Source organism: Serinus canaria, chromosome 8 (genome assembly GCF_022539315.1).
Source record: "Serinus canaria isolate serCan28SL12 chromosome 8, serCan2020, whole genome shotgun sequence".
In the NCBI taxonomy this organism is placed as follows: Eukaryota; Metazoa; Chordata; class Aves; order Passeriformes; family Fringillidae; genus Serinus; species Serinus canaria.
In genome coordinates this window covers 24,275,649-24,289,235 of record NC_066322.1, presented here as the reverse complement: position 1 = coordinate 24,289,235, position 13,587 = coordinate 24,275,649, and the positions used below count along the sequence as shown (strand labels likewise).

At 45.6% G+C, this 13,587-nt stretch overlaps 1 protein-coding gene across 1 annotated transcript; it reads left to right on the top strand.

The window, feature by feature from the left end:
• The first annotated feature begins 244 nt into the window (after positions 1–244).
• Positions 245–7,736, top strand: PTGS2 (prostaglandin-endoperoxide synthase 2). The gene is made up of 10 exons (XM_009088420.4): positions 245–346; positions 695–811; positions 921–1,064; positions 1,491–1,634; positions 2,010–2,191; positions 2,996–3,079; positions 3,250–3,496; positions 4,400–4,686; positions 4,849–4,996; positions 5,132–7,736. The coding sequence occupies exons 1-10, from the start codon at positions 292–294 to the stop codon at positions 5,536–5,538; spliced, it is 1,815 nt and encodes a 604-aa protein (XP_009086668.2). The 5' UTR covers positions 245–291; the 3' UTR covers positions 5,539–7,736.
• Positions 7,737–13,587: the final 5,851 nt, after the last annotated feature.

Here is a 13,587-nt window from a genome sequence, read left to right as displayed (position 1 = left end):
GCTGCGAGCTCCCTCGGAATGAATTAAACCCACAGTGAGCCGTCAGTCAGCGGAACCCGGCGCTGGCAGCAGTCCGGCGGGCCAGCCCCGTGCCGTCCCATCCGCCGTGCCTCACACCTGCGCCGAGCCGGGGCGGGACGGGGCGGGTCGGGGCTGGAGGTGAAATTCCCAATTCGTGCTTCCGGCTAGTGACTCAGCTCGGCGCTGCCATAAATACGGGATGTGCAGCAGCGGGCGGCACTTGGAGCTGCCGAGCCAGCCCAGCCCAGCCTAACCCATCCCATCCCAGCCATGCCGCTGCTGCCCCTGGCCCTGCTGGCCGCGCTGCTGGCCGCCGGCCGCGCCGGTGAGTCCGCGCCGCGCTCCGGATTAACCGCGCTTTGCCTTTCTGCTTCTCCTGCTCCTCGCTCTCTTGGCATTTCTCTGCTGTCTATGCGTGCCAGGTCCCCGCTGGCCTGTGAGGGATGATCTCCCCTTCTGAGGGGGGTTATTGCTGGCAGCAGACAAGAGGCGAATTCCTGCGCTTTTAAAGCTTCTCCCTGGTAGCCCAGAGGTTGCCGTGGATGGATGGTCGCTGTGATGCCTTCCCCATCATCAGCCTTAAACTCCAGGACGTTCTCGTTCGTTGTCTAAAGCCCTGGGAAGGTGGGAGTGTATTGCAGAGATGCTAACCCGAGCTCTGGTTCCCCCGCAGCCAACCCTTGCTGCTCGAATCCCTGCCAGAACAGAGGCGTCTGCATGACCACCGGGCCAGATCGCTACGAGTGCGACTGCACCAGGACAGGCTTCTACGGGCAGAACTGCACCACACGTGAGTATCCCACACCCCTCTCCGTGGAAATGAAAGAGAGTCCAATTCCAGCATTGCAGGTTATCTTTCATAAGCTAATTGATAATAACCTTCCCATTTTCGTTTGCAGCGGAATTTTTCACGTGGCTGAAGCTAGCATTGAAACCATCACCAAATACTGTCCACTACATCCTCACCCACTTCCAAGGAGCCTGGAATATCATCAACAACATTCCCTTCTTAAGGGACACTATTATGAGATATGTACTAACGTGTAAGTGTCAATTGTCTCTTCCAGTCCTCTTAAAGCTTACTCCAGAATATTGCACTGAATTATCTGTTTACAAACCAAGCAGCCTAAATTGCATTGAAGTTAAAACACCAAAATTTAAGACTCCTGCATGATGCAGGCTTGTATGAAACATGCTGAAGTGCAGCTTGATTCTGCTTTTTGCAAGAGTCCAGGATTTTGCTGACATGAACTTGGCACTCCATTGCTTGTGTTAATAGTAAGATCCAGCTGATCAGCCAGGATCCAGTCCTGTTATTCAGTAACTGTAATCATATTTAACATCAGTAACTGATATGTGTGGAATTTACAACTGCTGCCAAATATATGCAAAAGATCTGGTTTTGTCATTTACTCTTTGAGCCTAAAATGTAGTTAAAAAATAACCAAATATTTTTTTTTGCCTTTCAGCAAGATCACACTTGATTGACAGCCCACCAACTTACAATAGTGACTACAATTACAAAACCTGGGAAGCTTATTCCAATCTTTCCTACTACACAAGAAGCCTTCCACCAGTAGGACTTGACTGCCCAACACCAATGGGTGTTAAAGGTGAGGAATAAACCAGACACGTAATGATTGCTTGGTCTTTTCTTAGAGGAAAAAAAAAGTAGTGGTTTCTATGAGACCTGCTTGTCTGTAGCCTTTTTTCAGTGTAGTTGATGAATAACTGTGTTTTGGATATATTGTTTAAAGATCTAAAAGATATTATTCTTGTTCTTGCTATTGAGTTAGATGCTAAAAGCAGGGAATTTAGAAATTTCTAGTAAAATCAAGAAAGTGAGCATAGAAGAGTAGGTAATTCCCCTTGTTTGTATGCTGCTGTCATTGTATTCCACTGAAAGTCTTAAGCCTTTTTGTTAGGAATAAACTTCAGTATGGCATAAAGAGTTGTCTTGAGTTTCTCACTGTCTGTTTCTCCCACAGGTAAGAAAGAGCTCCCGGATTCGAAGCTGATCGTGGAGAAGTTTTTGCTGAGGAGAAAGTTTATTCCCGACCCACAAGGGACAAATGTGATGTTCACCTTCTTTGCCCAGCACTTCACCCACCAGTTCTTCAAGACAGACCAGAAGCGGGGCCCTGCCTTCACCAGAGCGCTCGGCCACGGGGTACGGTCATGGCTAGAGACACAGCTTGTGTTCTTTGGGAGCTGTTGAGCACCTGGAATGGCCAAAATGGCATCCAGGGGACACAACACAGTGTGTGACCTGTGCACACACTGTGCCACAATCCATGGGATTACCCCTTCTGTAACTGCTCCTCAGGCCAAATTCCAGTGTTTGGCAGCATCTCTTCCCGGGTCGGAACCGCGTGCTCTGCACAAGTGGTTCTGTTTAAAATACCTGCCTAGGGATCTCTTATTGTTCCCTAAAATCTGCTTTCACCTAAAGCATGTTAGATGTAGTGAGTACCCAGAACTTCTCTGGTCTCTGTCAGTTCCAAAGAGCTGTATCCAGCACTTAAGTATTGCTTATGTACTGCCAATAGCCTTAGTTTAAAAAGAACTTCAAAAGCAGACTTGGATTTAAGATCTTTACCTACAAGATAGGCATCCTTTGGACAAAGAGTTATTTACTATAAGTGTCACTCTTATGTCCAAACCAAAGCTATAAATTGTGTGTGTATATATAGAAAGCTGTCTGCATAATAACAAATTGCTGGTACTTTAAACAGAGCCCTTTTATATTGCTGATGTAGCAACCTCCTCTTATGCAGAGATGGCTCCAGTAGCCAGGAAATAATTTGGCTTCATCTTAAATATTGGTGCATGATACTTATAAGGTAGCAGTAATATAATTGAAAGGTAAACATCTAGGGGGTGAACTCCTATTGGTATCCATAGAACAGGGACTTATCCTAAAATAGCAAAAAATGCAGGCTGGCTTCATGTCCCAAATGCTTTTATTTTATAGGTTGACTTGAACCACATTTATGGAGAGACTCTGGAGAGACAACTTAAACTGAGGCTTCGAAAGGATGGAAAGCTAAAATACCAGGTATGTCTTAGCTCAGAATTCCTACCTTCTTACTGGATGGCGTAGATTTCCTAAATTAGTGCTGTGTGAATGGTGTAGGTGATCTAAAGTGTGAGTCAGAGCTGAGAGAGTGGACAGAGCTTAACCAAAGTATCGTAGCTCACAGCTCCTGCTGTTTCCCCCTCGCACAGATGATCAATGGAGAGATGTACCCTCCGACGGTGCGGGACACGCAGGCAGAGATGCTGTACCCACCCCACGTGCCCGAGCACCTGCGCTTCTCCGTGGGGCAGGAGGTGTTCGGGCTGGTGCCCGGGCTCATGATGTACGCCACGATCTGGCTGCGCGAGCACAACCGCGTCTGCGACGTGCTCAAGCACCAGCACCCCGAGTGGGACGACGAGCAGCTCTTCCAGACCGCCCGGCTCATTCTGATCGGTGAGAGCCCTGCTGCTAGGTGCAGCTCCAGCTCCAGCCTGCCTGGCTGGAGTGAGGGGGAAGCTATCCCCTAAATTGGGGTGTGAGTGGCTCCTTGGTGGCCTGTCGCTGGGGTCGTGTTGAGGTGGAGCTTCCCCCCAGCTCTACTAAAGAAGGAACTGAAGAAAACTCAGGGACAGTCAGTTTCCTCATCTAAGGAAAGCAGAACTGAAAGCAGTGAAAAGACAGGGAGCTCAGGTTCCTTTCTCAGAGAAAGCCTGGGAGGCTCGATGACCTCAGGCTCCCTGATCTGGGGTTTTGGGTATTTTTTCCCCTAGGGTTGGGTCAGCTCAGGTATGCTTTAAAAGAAAGGCTGTGATTAAGTCTAAAGTTCAGAAGGTTATGTAAAACGTAACTCCGCATAGTTCTCCTGTCTAATTGTGTGCCCAGTGATATTTCATCTTATGTAAATGGTGATGTGCTCTAAGCTGGAAAAAACCTTGTCCCAGCTGAAACCAGAAACCAAGACAATTGTATTATGTAGTTCGGAAGCTGAGATTTGCTTTCAGACATCTACTTTCTTCATTATCCCCTCCCTCTGTCCTAGAGATATTAAATAGCTGAACACAGTGTAAATACTGCTGTGTGCTATTCTGTGGAGGGTGCAAGGAATTGTGTCTTGGGAGGGGGAAAACCGGCTGTAGAAAATACCTCACTACCCACAGCCGAGAACTCTTGGGATCTGAAGTGCTGTTCCACCCTTTAGTCACATAAAATACATGAATTGCTTTCTAGGAGAGATTACAGAAAAGTGTTTGTTGTCCTGATCACTGTAGTATATTTTAGAACAGTTCAGAAATGGTGTTTTCCCTGACATTGAGGAGAAGCAGTGCCAACATTCTCTCCTGTTCCTTTGTCCAACAGGAGAGACAATCAAGATCGTTATAGAGGACTATGTGCAGCACCTGAGTGGGTACCACTTCAAGCTGAAGTTTGACCCTGAGCTGCTGTTCAACCAGAAGTTCCAGTACCAGAACCGCATCGCAGCCGAGTTCAACACCCTGTACCACTGGCACCCGCTGCTGCCCGACACCTTCCAGATCCATGACCAGGAGTACACCTTCCAGCAGTTCCTTTACAACAACTCCATCATGCTGGAGCACGGACTATCCCATATGGTCAAATCTTTCTCCAAGCAAAGTGCTGGCAGGGTAGGTCTTTCCTCAAGTTGATGGTGAAGTGACAGAGGCATGAGCCTCTGTGGGTGGGACAAGAGAATGGGATAAAGCTATTTAAAACTAATCACTGGAAAGGCACAACTTCCTCATGACTCATATCAGGAGATCTTACAGCTTTTCCTCTTTAATGTACAGGTTGCCGGTGGGAAGAATGTTCCTGCTGCAGTGCAGAAAGTGGCAAAGGCCTCCATTGACCAAAGCAGGCAGATGAGGTACCAGTCCTTGAACGAGTACAGGAAACGCTTCATGCTGAAACCGTTCCGATCCTTCGAAGAGCTTACAGGTAACAGTCCTCATATCCTTCCCAGCAAATGAGAGACAGTGCCTTAAAATGCCCACAGTGCCATTGCTGGGCTTGAGCAGGACAGTCTTGCACGGAAAAAGGGAGTTTTTCACTTAGAGTTTTTACTCATTGCAGGAGAAAAAGAGATGGCAGCGGAGCTGGAGGAGCTGTACGGGGACATCGATGCCATGGAGCTGTACCCAGGCCTGCTGGTGGAGAAGCCCCGGCCCGGGGCCATCTTTGGCGAGACCATGGTGGAGATGGGAGCACCGTTCTCCCTGAAGGGGCTGATGGGCAACGCCATCTGCTCCCCCGAGTACTGGAAGCCCAGCACCTTTGGGGGCAAGGTGGGCTTCGACATCGTCAACACGGCCTCCCTGCAGAAGCTCATCTGCAACAACGTGAAAGGCTGTCCCTTCACTGCCTTCCACATCCTGCCTCCCGAGCCCACCGAGGCCACGATTAACGTTAGTACCTCAAAAACTGCCATGGAAGATATCAACCCCACGCTCCTGCTGAAAGAGCGCTCTGCCGAGCTGTAGAAATCCAGCTATCTCCCTATTTATTTATTTAACTGTGTTATTTATTCTATTTATGGCTTAGTATTTAAAAAACCAACTTGAGCATCTTCATTGTGGGGGTTGCCTTAAATTCCTTACTGAGGTAAGGCTTCCATTTACAAAAGGGATTTTCTGTGTTTCAGCTTGACAGTGGTGAATCCCTTGTTTAAAATCTTCTGTAACAGAATGATGTATTCCAAAGTGGATTAAGGTTCCAACTTCTTTTTACTATTGTTTTAATACTTGATGAAGGGGGCTGGTGGTGATTTTGTCTGGCAGTTTTCATAGGTCACATAACACTACAAAAGCAACTTTTTTTCTCAGCAAGTTGAAAGCAGCTATTGATCTAAAAGTACGAGGAAAACTCTGACTTAATGAAAACTGCCAGAAGTGATTATGAATTTCATATGAACACTCAAAAATCAACAAAAAAATACTTGAGACTCGCTTCTTTATGTAAGGTCAGAAAATGCATTGCATTGTTGTTGATACTACCTCTCCCTCACTGCAGAGAGGGCACTTTGTATCATAACTTAATGTCTCTTATGTACAAATCCACTTCTGGATATAGATGAAAGTAAGTTTTTTTACAGCTTTTTAAAAATATGTTTTTAATGTTTTAAATATTTAAAGTAAAATTTTTTTCAAGTTTTTTAAAAAATATTTTTAATGTTTTAAATATTTAAGAAAATAGTACTTTTCCTGGATTCTGCTTCTTTTTGAAGGAAGTGTGACAGATGTATTAGTTGTGTAAGGGGGTGAAAATGAGAGTACTGAGCTTAGCAGTAACTGACTCTCAGGCTGCTTGCATTTGGATAAGGATGTTTTTATTATGTAACTCTGGGGAGGTCTTAAACTTGGCCCAAGGCACTGGGATTCTTTTCATAGCTGTAGTTCTCTGGTCTACTTGAAAATGTAATTTTAATGTCTGTTACTCCAAGGACAAGAGGACAGTGTAGCTGGAGTTAGGGTGTGCTGTGGCTTTGTGCTCCCAAAAACAGGGGGGGCTGTAAACTGAGCAGCTCTGTAAATACACAGAGAACTGAACACAAGAGACTCAGCAGCACTTTCAGGCACAGGAGGTAGCTCTGCCTGTGTGCACAAACTGTACATATAATTTGTACTTCTATTTATTGGGGGGAAAAGGAGGGATAATATTTTATTTATAATTTATAAACAGAGTTATTTTAAGTAAGTGGCTTAAGCTTCTTTAAAACTGTCCAGCAAAAAATCTCCTAGACATACTTGTCCTAATCCAGTAGTAAAATATCTAGTGTCATCTGGGCACATAGGTTACACAGGATCTTGTATAGGACTTCAGACTTTGCATGTAAGGGTATCTTTTTTTAATTTCTAGAGAGGAAATATAGAAGATGATCTTCCCATAAAAGCAGCTGGGGAACTATAGGGAAAAAGAAAATGTCACTTCAGACTGGAATAGAGCAGCAACCGGGTATTCTGTGCCCCTGCCCAAAATTACTTGACTACTTGTGGAAAAGGACTTGAGTTTTCTATTGCATCTGAACTGTCAAGCACTTGTAGAGGCTTGTGCATTGTACCAGCTCTGGCAGCAGTGTAGTTTGTCTGTGGCTTCTGTTTCCAAGGATTTGTGTAGAGCCAGCCGTGCCTCGTGCTGGGTAGGGCTGTAGTTGTGGCCATGAACTGCAGAACCAAGCTCTCCTGCAGCCATCGATACCAGTGACTCATCTGGAGTGGTCCTTGGTATGGATGCTGTGGGAGCAAGAAGGGCATTTGTTTTCCTTTCTCTGCTGGAAGCACGAAGAAGGGAAAACCTTCTCTCCTTGTATCCAAAGGTGGTCAGTACTACATGTACTTGTTCCTCATGCAAAATGTCCATCAGACCCAGCTCTGGGCACCCTTCTGCCACTAACCCAGGAGCAGGGTTTGGCAGAGTCAAAGGGAGACAAGTCTGGATAGATTGAGTTATTTTGGGGTAGGCACAGAGGAATTCCTCAGACCATCTCACTTGAGTTAAGTTACAGGCTGCTTCAGCAAGGATTCCTGTGCACTCTGCATTCTGTACTCTGCAGCCGCTAAATGTGGATGTTTGAGATTATTTATTTAAAATTCTGTGAATTGTTTTTCACTTTATTTTTGTAGGACAACAATGTTGTTAAAATGCAATTGTTTATATAAATAAATTGAAAACATTACCTTTATGTGCTCCTTTGTTTGTGTTTTCCTTCAGCAGTATTTAGGGTGGAACAGTTCTTTAATTGATTACATGGAGAATTACAGGGCATTACGAGCAGCACTCAATGCTCTAATGTGTCAAACCCAAGATGCCTGTAGCTTAAATTGCCCAGATGGAGTAATTTTTTTCCCCTTTGGCCTCAAGTGAAAAGGGATTTCATTGTTCCATCCCTGGAGGAGCCAGCTCCTCTTATCTACATTAGAGATGCCAGCACAGCCCTGGCAGCTTCAAAGGGAAAGTGCAATCCTGGAGTTGCACAACACCACCTTGGTGTAACTGACTTCCCTTCCTCTCTTCCCTCCTTTCATGCTTGGCATTCTCCAGACAGGGAAACTGCTTTGGGATGCAAGTGACCACTAGACCAGAGCAGGGCTGTGCTTCCTGAAAGCTGGAGCAGGAGCTTGGACAATGTGTCCCTCTCTTGCAGTGAGCACCTTTGAGGCCACCCAGCCTCTTCCCTACATTCTCTGGTGAGAAATGAGGGGAAGCTGAGAAGGAGATGTCCCATGAGATCACTGTACTGCCTGTTAGTCATCACCTGCACCTGCCTCTGACCAAATGTCACCTCAGTCCCCCTCCATCATTCCACTGCTTATTGTCCCCAGTACTCCCCAATCCCAGTATTGGTGCCCTGTCCTCTCACATCCTCTGCCTAGAGACCAACCCCAGAGCCACAGTACTTCACCCAGAGTCACTTTCCTTCTCGCCACCCAAAGCCCTCTTTCGTCCAAGCTCATCCCAATGTTCCATAGGTCAATATTCCCAACAACTCTCCAGCCCTGAGAGTGTGACAGTTCTGCCTCTGCTTTGGAGCTCGTTTCCATCTCCACAGATGTGCAGTTCCTTTGCATTCCTCCTGTATCCAGGCACCTAAATACCTCCAGCAATTCTCCTCACCACTCACTCCTCATACTTCAGTGACCATCCTCAGTCCCAAAAATGAAATGTCCTGAGGACTCTTTCAAAAGCATCACGTCAGTGCCTCTCCAGGCTGTGGGTGAATGGGGGCAGGTGCAGACAATATGTGGGGCTTTTTTCCTTTGACACCAGTCAGCTCATTGTCCCCACAGGGGAAGTGCCACTTCCCTGTTTGGGGGGAAGCTGAGCAAGGGAGGAGGAAGACAAGGCCGGTGGTTTCGGTGGGAGATGACGAGCAGAGATCAGGAGGCTGCAGGATCATCCATGGAGAAGGTGTTTTGGGTGACTGCTGCTCTAATTAGGGATGGGCCAGCCCGAATGGATTCGAGCACAATGGCTGAGATAGTTTGATCGAGGAGGAGCTCCTCCTTCCCTCTGAGCAGGGGCATGTCTTGATGACACAAAAGACAAGAATGTTCCCCAGAGAAAACCTGCCCTGCTAAATTCTTGCTCCCCAGCCTGGGTTGAGGGAACTGTTGCACCCTAGGACGTGTGATAAAGGAGGGGGGCTCAGCAGGAAGTCCATCCAGGCTCAGGAGAGCTCCGTGCTTTGGGAGCAGGTCTCCTCCAATCCCTGCCAAGGGCTTTCCCCAGCATCACTCCCTCTCTACCCACTGCATAGGAATTTCTTGCACACGCTGAGTTGGAGCGCAGCAGGCACCTGACCAGGTGGGGCTCTGCACCTGAGCTGAGCTGAGCTGAGCTGAGCTGAGCTGAGCTGAACTGAGCTGAGCTGAGCTGAGCTCCCAAGGCAGCTGCTTTTCCAGATTCCAGATCTTCCTGCAACAAGTGGCCGTAAGAAAATAATCCTTTGGTTTTCCGCATCAGTCCAGAGAAGTCAACAGGTGCCTTGGCTGGAGAGAGGGAATGGATCTGTCACATGTTCCCTGCCTGTCCACAGCCAATGAAACAGGTGAACAGCTCTGGGAAGCTTATTGCAAATCTGTGCTGTTCCCTTTGGAAGACCCAGAAGGAAAACACCAAAATGTTGTAGGAATGTACATATAGGACAGAAAAGAGCAGGCTGTAGCTCTATGCTTTAAATGTGGAAAAGGAGGTGATCTGAGACACCCTACCCCCTTTGCTAAAATGCATGAAAAGGGCCACACAAGGCAGAAATGCAGCAATATCCCAAAGGAATATCATAGGGAAAAAGCCCTCCTTGGGAAGAGCTGAGTGCTCCTCTTCCTTTAATCTGGATTTCTGTTTGCAAATAATATACTGAGGAGCAGCAGGATTGGATTCAATTTGTAATTCTTTCCTCTGATCCTCTTGTTTTTTTCCTATTAGCATAAAATCTGGGACTTCTGTGCTTACCTACAGAGTAAGTCCAGATATTTTCATTTCTATTGGCAAGATACAGAGCACAACCAAAATCAAACCCAACCCAATTTTCCATTCTGTGATTTTCTCATCTGAAAATCCCAAGTCTGCACTGAAAATCTCAGCATACACACCCAGCCAAAGCTCAGGAAAGCAGAGCCAGAGGTGGCCTGGGCAAGTTGGGAGCTGAGCAGTTTTGGGAGAAGGAACCTGTTAAAGCTGGTGAGATCTCACCAGTTTGCCATTGGAGAGGGCAGGGTGAAGAGCACTCTGAATTTGACTCATGCTGGTTACTTTTCATTCAGCAGGCATTCCTCATTGGAGAGAAAGCAAGGCAGGGAAACCCTAAACCTGGGGGGAGAAGGCAAATAGTGTCCAAAGAATCTGCTCTCAAACCAACCCACTGCATACCCACTGAGGATCTCTGCCTCATCCCTGGAAGTGTCCAAGGCCAGGCTGAATGAGGCTTGGAGCAACCTGGACACCTAGAAGTGGCAGAGGGGTACAGGTGATCTTTAATGTCCCTTCCAGCCCCAGCCAGTCTGGGTTTCTATGATTCTGTCAAGCCCATAGCAGAGCTCATCAACAAAAACTTGAAGATATTTTTCATCTTCTAACCAACTGCAACCCTAATATATATTTTATATACATATATATTTTTTTAAAATATTAAATTACTTAACACTTACCAGAAGGCCACTGGCAAAACACAAAGTGTCATGTGACCAGGAGCATCCTGCTTACAAGGGCCTCAGATCTTTACATAATAGAATCACAGAATCCGTAAGGCTGGAAAAGACCTCCAAGATCAAAGTAGCAGCTCATGCTTCTGTTTCAGGACAAAGCCCACAATCCTTCCAAGGCACTGTGGGAGCTGCATTCCTGCTCTGTATTTTATTTTCTCACAGTAACCAGGTGTAGCCCAGGCTCCCTCCATGGTGGATGTAGGTGTGTGCAAGCATCCCTGTCCAAACCTGCCCTGCTGACAGGGAACTTTAACACCCATTTGTTTGCCCCAAAAGCGCCGCTTTTGAGGTTGACTTTCCTCTGAGAGCACCTGAAACCTCTTGAAACACACACACAGACACACAAACACAGACACACACACACACACCCACCCCAAAATTCCTAAAAGAGTGGAAGCAATGCCCAGGACACTGAGCAGCTGTGGAGGTGGGAAGGCCTTTTCCACAAATGGTCTCTACTTCCTTTCCCCTTTAAAAGATCTACCCCAAAAAATTATTCTATAGGCATTCATTAAGGGAACACCGTGCAAGCCACACAGGCTTCAGCTAACAGGGATATCCCCAAATTTATGCTGGAAGGTCCTTAGAGGTGGGAGGTGAAACCAAGACCACGAGAAGCACCAGGACTTTGGGGTAAAAACCCAGCAAAAGGATTTTTTTGTTATGATTTTAAGCACTGAAACTTTCCAGTGAGCCATAACAGAGAAACAAAACACAGCTGTTCTCCAGCAGCTCCAAAACCCTGCCCTGAGAGCTGAGACAGTTTAATGTCCTCGCAGTTGTGGCTTTCCAGCTTGTTGCCTAGACAAGATTAATTAATCCTGCCTAACAAATAATGGCAGCGTTTCTAAGTAGCAGTGGTGGGTACTCATTAAAGTAAATCCTGGCTGAGCTGGCGCAGAGGTGAAATAGCAGCTCTTACACAAGGCAGGGATATTCCATGTGGTGATGCCATCACATCCAGAGCTATTACGTCCGGAGAGGCAGGGAGGGAGAGACCATTCCAACTAAATCAGGGCTGGGATTTTTAAAGCATGGAGAATTTCAGTGAAGGCATGAAAAAAGAAAACATTTTAAAATTAGAAATGGACTGAGTTTTCTGAGTGAAAACTCAGAAAACTCAATGAATTGGTAGGATTTCAGGCAAACTCAGGATGTGTTTCTGGCAGTGGGACAGTGAACCATCTTTTCACTGCTTGCTAGGTCAAGTGTTTCAGTATTTGTCATCGTAACTGACCCAGGCTGGATGGGGAAAAAAGATTTCCCAACCTAATCATGAAGAGGAAGACCTACTTATAAATGAAGAAAAGGATTTAGCATCATTCCAAAGGGAAGATGGCATAATTGTATAGTAAGAAACCTTGTATGTTCTATATAGTCTTCACTCTGTATCAGGAATTATTTTCATTCTATTATAAATTGAATCTCCAGCTCAGCAGGTGGACATGGATAAAACACTGATCTGAAGTTTCCATGTGTTTTTCCTCAGTCTGAAGAAAGAAAAAAGATCCTTATGTCATATTGAGGAAAATTTGAGGGGCATATGAACACCATCCATGAAGTTAATGTCTCCCATAACTGCAGAACAAATATCAGAACATTCAAGGAGAGATGAGACTTTGAAAAGTGACTCTGCTTTTGCAGAGCCCAGGGGTTTGGTTTCTGCAGCTCCTGGGCACTCCTGAAAGCATCTCTGGAAATTTTCTGTCTGACAGTGAAGTCCACAGCGCCCCCAGAGTGCAGGCAGGTTTTCTGGATCACTTAGGAAAGAGGCGCCAAATCTGCAAGGCTTTTCAGTTAAAATACCCCTTTAAACAGAAGAAAAATTAGGGCAGGCAATGGTTCATAGTAAGCCATATTTTTAAAAGCAGCAGCAAAAATAAAACCATTTCTCATGTGAATGGAGAGTAAAAATCCCCAGGGTTTCTTTTTTTTAGGAAGTTGATTTCCTCTTTGAAGTCACTTCCTCATTCACACTTTGTGGGAAATATTTCTCGTAAATCCCTTTAAAACTTCTCTGCAAATTAGTGAACATTTACCATCATTTTCCTTAATATTTGTTTATTCAACAGCCAGGTCTCCAGTGCTTTCAGGTGTTCAAGGTGGCATTGGTGAAAGTGCACATGATTTGCATGACATTGGGCTGTTGTAAACATAATTTGCACTTCCCACCGTCCCTCTTCAGCGAATGCAATGGCAAGAGAGATGCAAAGCCTTTTCCCTGTGGAATTTGTTACAGACTGAAAATGTGTGATTCAACACAAACCAGCACCTTGGGATGCTGTGTGCTCTGAACCAACCTGAAAAACTCTTTTGCAGCTGTGTATCAGATTTAGAACTGACTTCTGAAAAAGTCAAGAGCTTGTCTTCATCTCCTGGCATTGCAAAAATGAACAGGAAAGCTCCCTAGAAAAGGTTCCCATGAGATTTCTGTCACTTCTGATTTCAGACAGATACCACAAGACCAAACTCCAAAATAGAATTTTAATTATTTTTTCAATTTTTTGTCCTCTTCACTTAGAGACCAGGAACCAGAACACAGAAGGAAGAATGATTTCATAATAGTTTGTCTGAGAAAAAAATACATTGAGAGAAGGATGTGCTGTTCCCCATCACATTAAATCTGTTTGCTCATCCTCAGTAACTACAAAATTTACTGGGGGAACTGGAAGTCAGGTAAATCATCTTGAGTGACTAATAAAATTTTTATTTATTTGCCTCTAGCCCCATTTTCACAGGAAGATCCATCCTTCAAAAAAGAAGCTACATTACTCATGAACAGCACCTGAATGGGTAGGCAACATGGGAGGTTATGATTAAGGTTCTTTA

Bases quoted from the DNA above. Each gene is read 5' to 3' on its own strand.
- PTGS2 (XM_009088420.4), top strand. From the start codon at position 292: ATGCCGCTGCTGCCCCTGGCCCTGCTGGCCGCGCTGCTGGCCGCCGGC. The intron at 812-920 runs GTGAGTATCCCA...TTTCGTTTGCAG, and splicing joins CGGGCAGAACTGCACCACAC to CGGAATTTTTCACGTGGCTG. The intron at 3,497-4,399 runs GTGAGAGCCCTG...TTTGTCCAACAG, and splicing joins CGCCCGGCTCATTCTGATCG to GAGAGACAATCAAGATCGTT.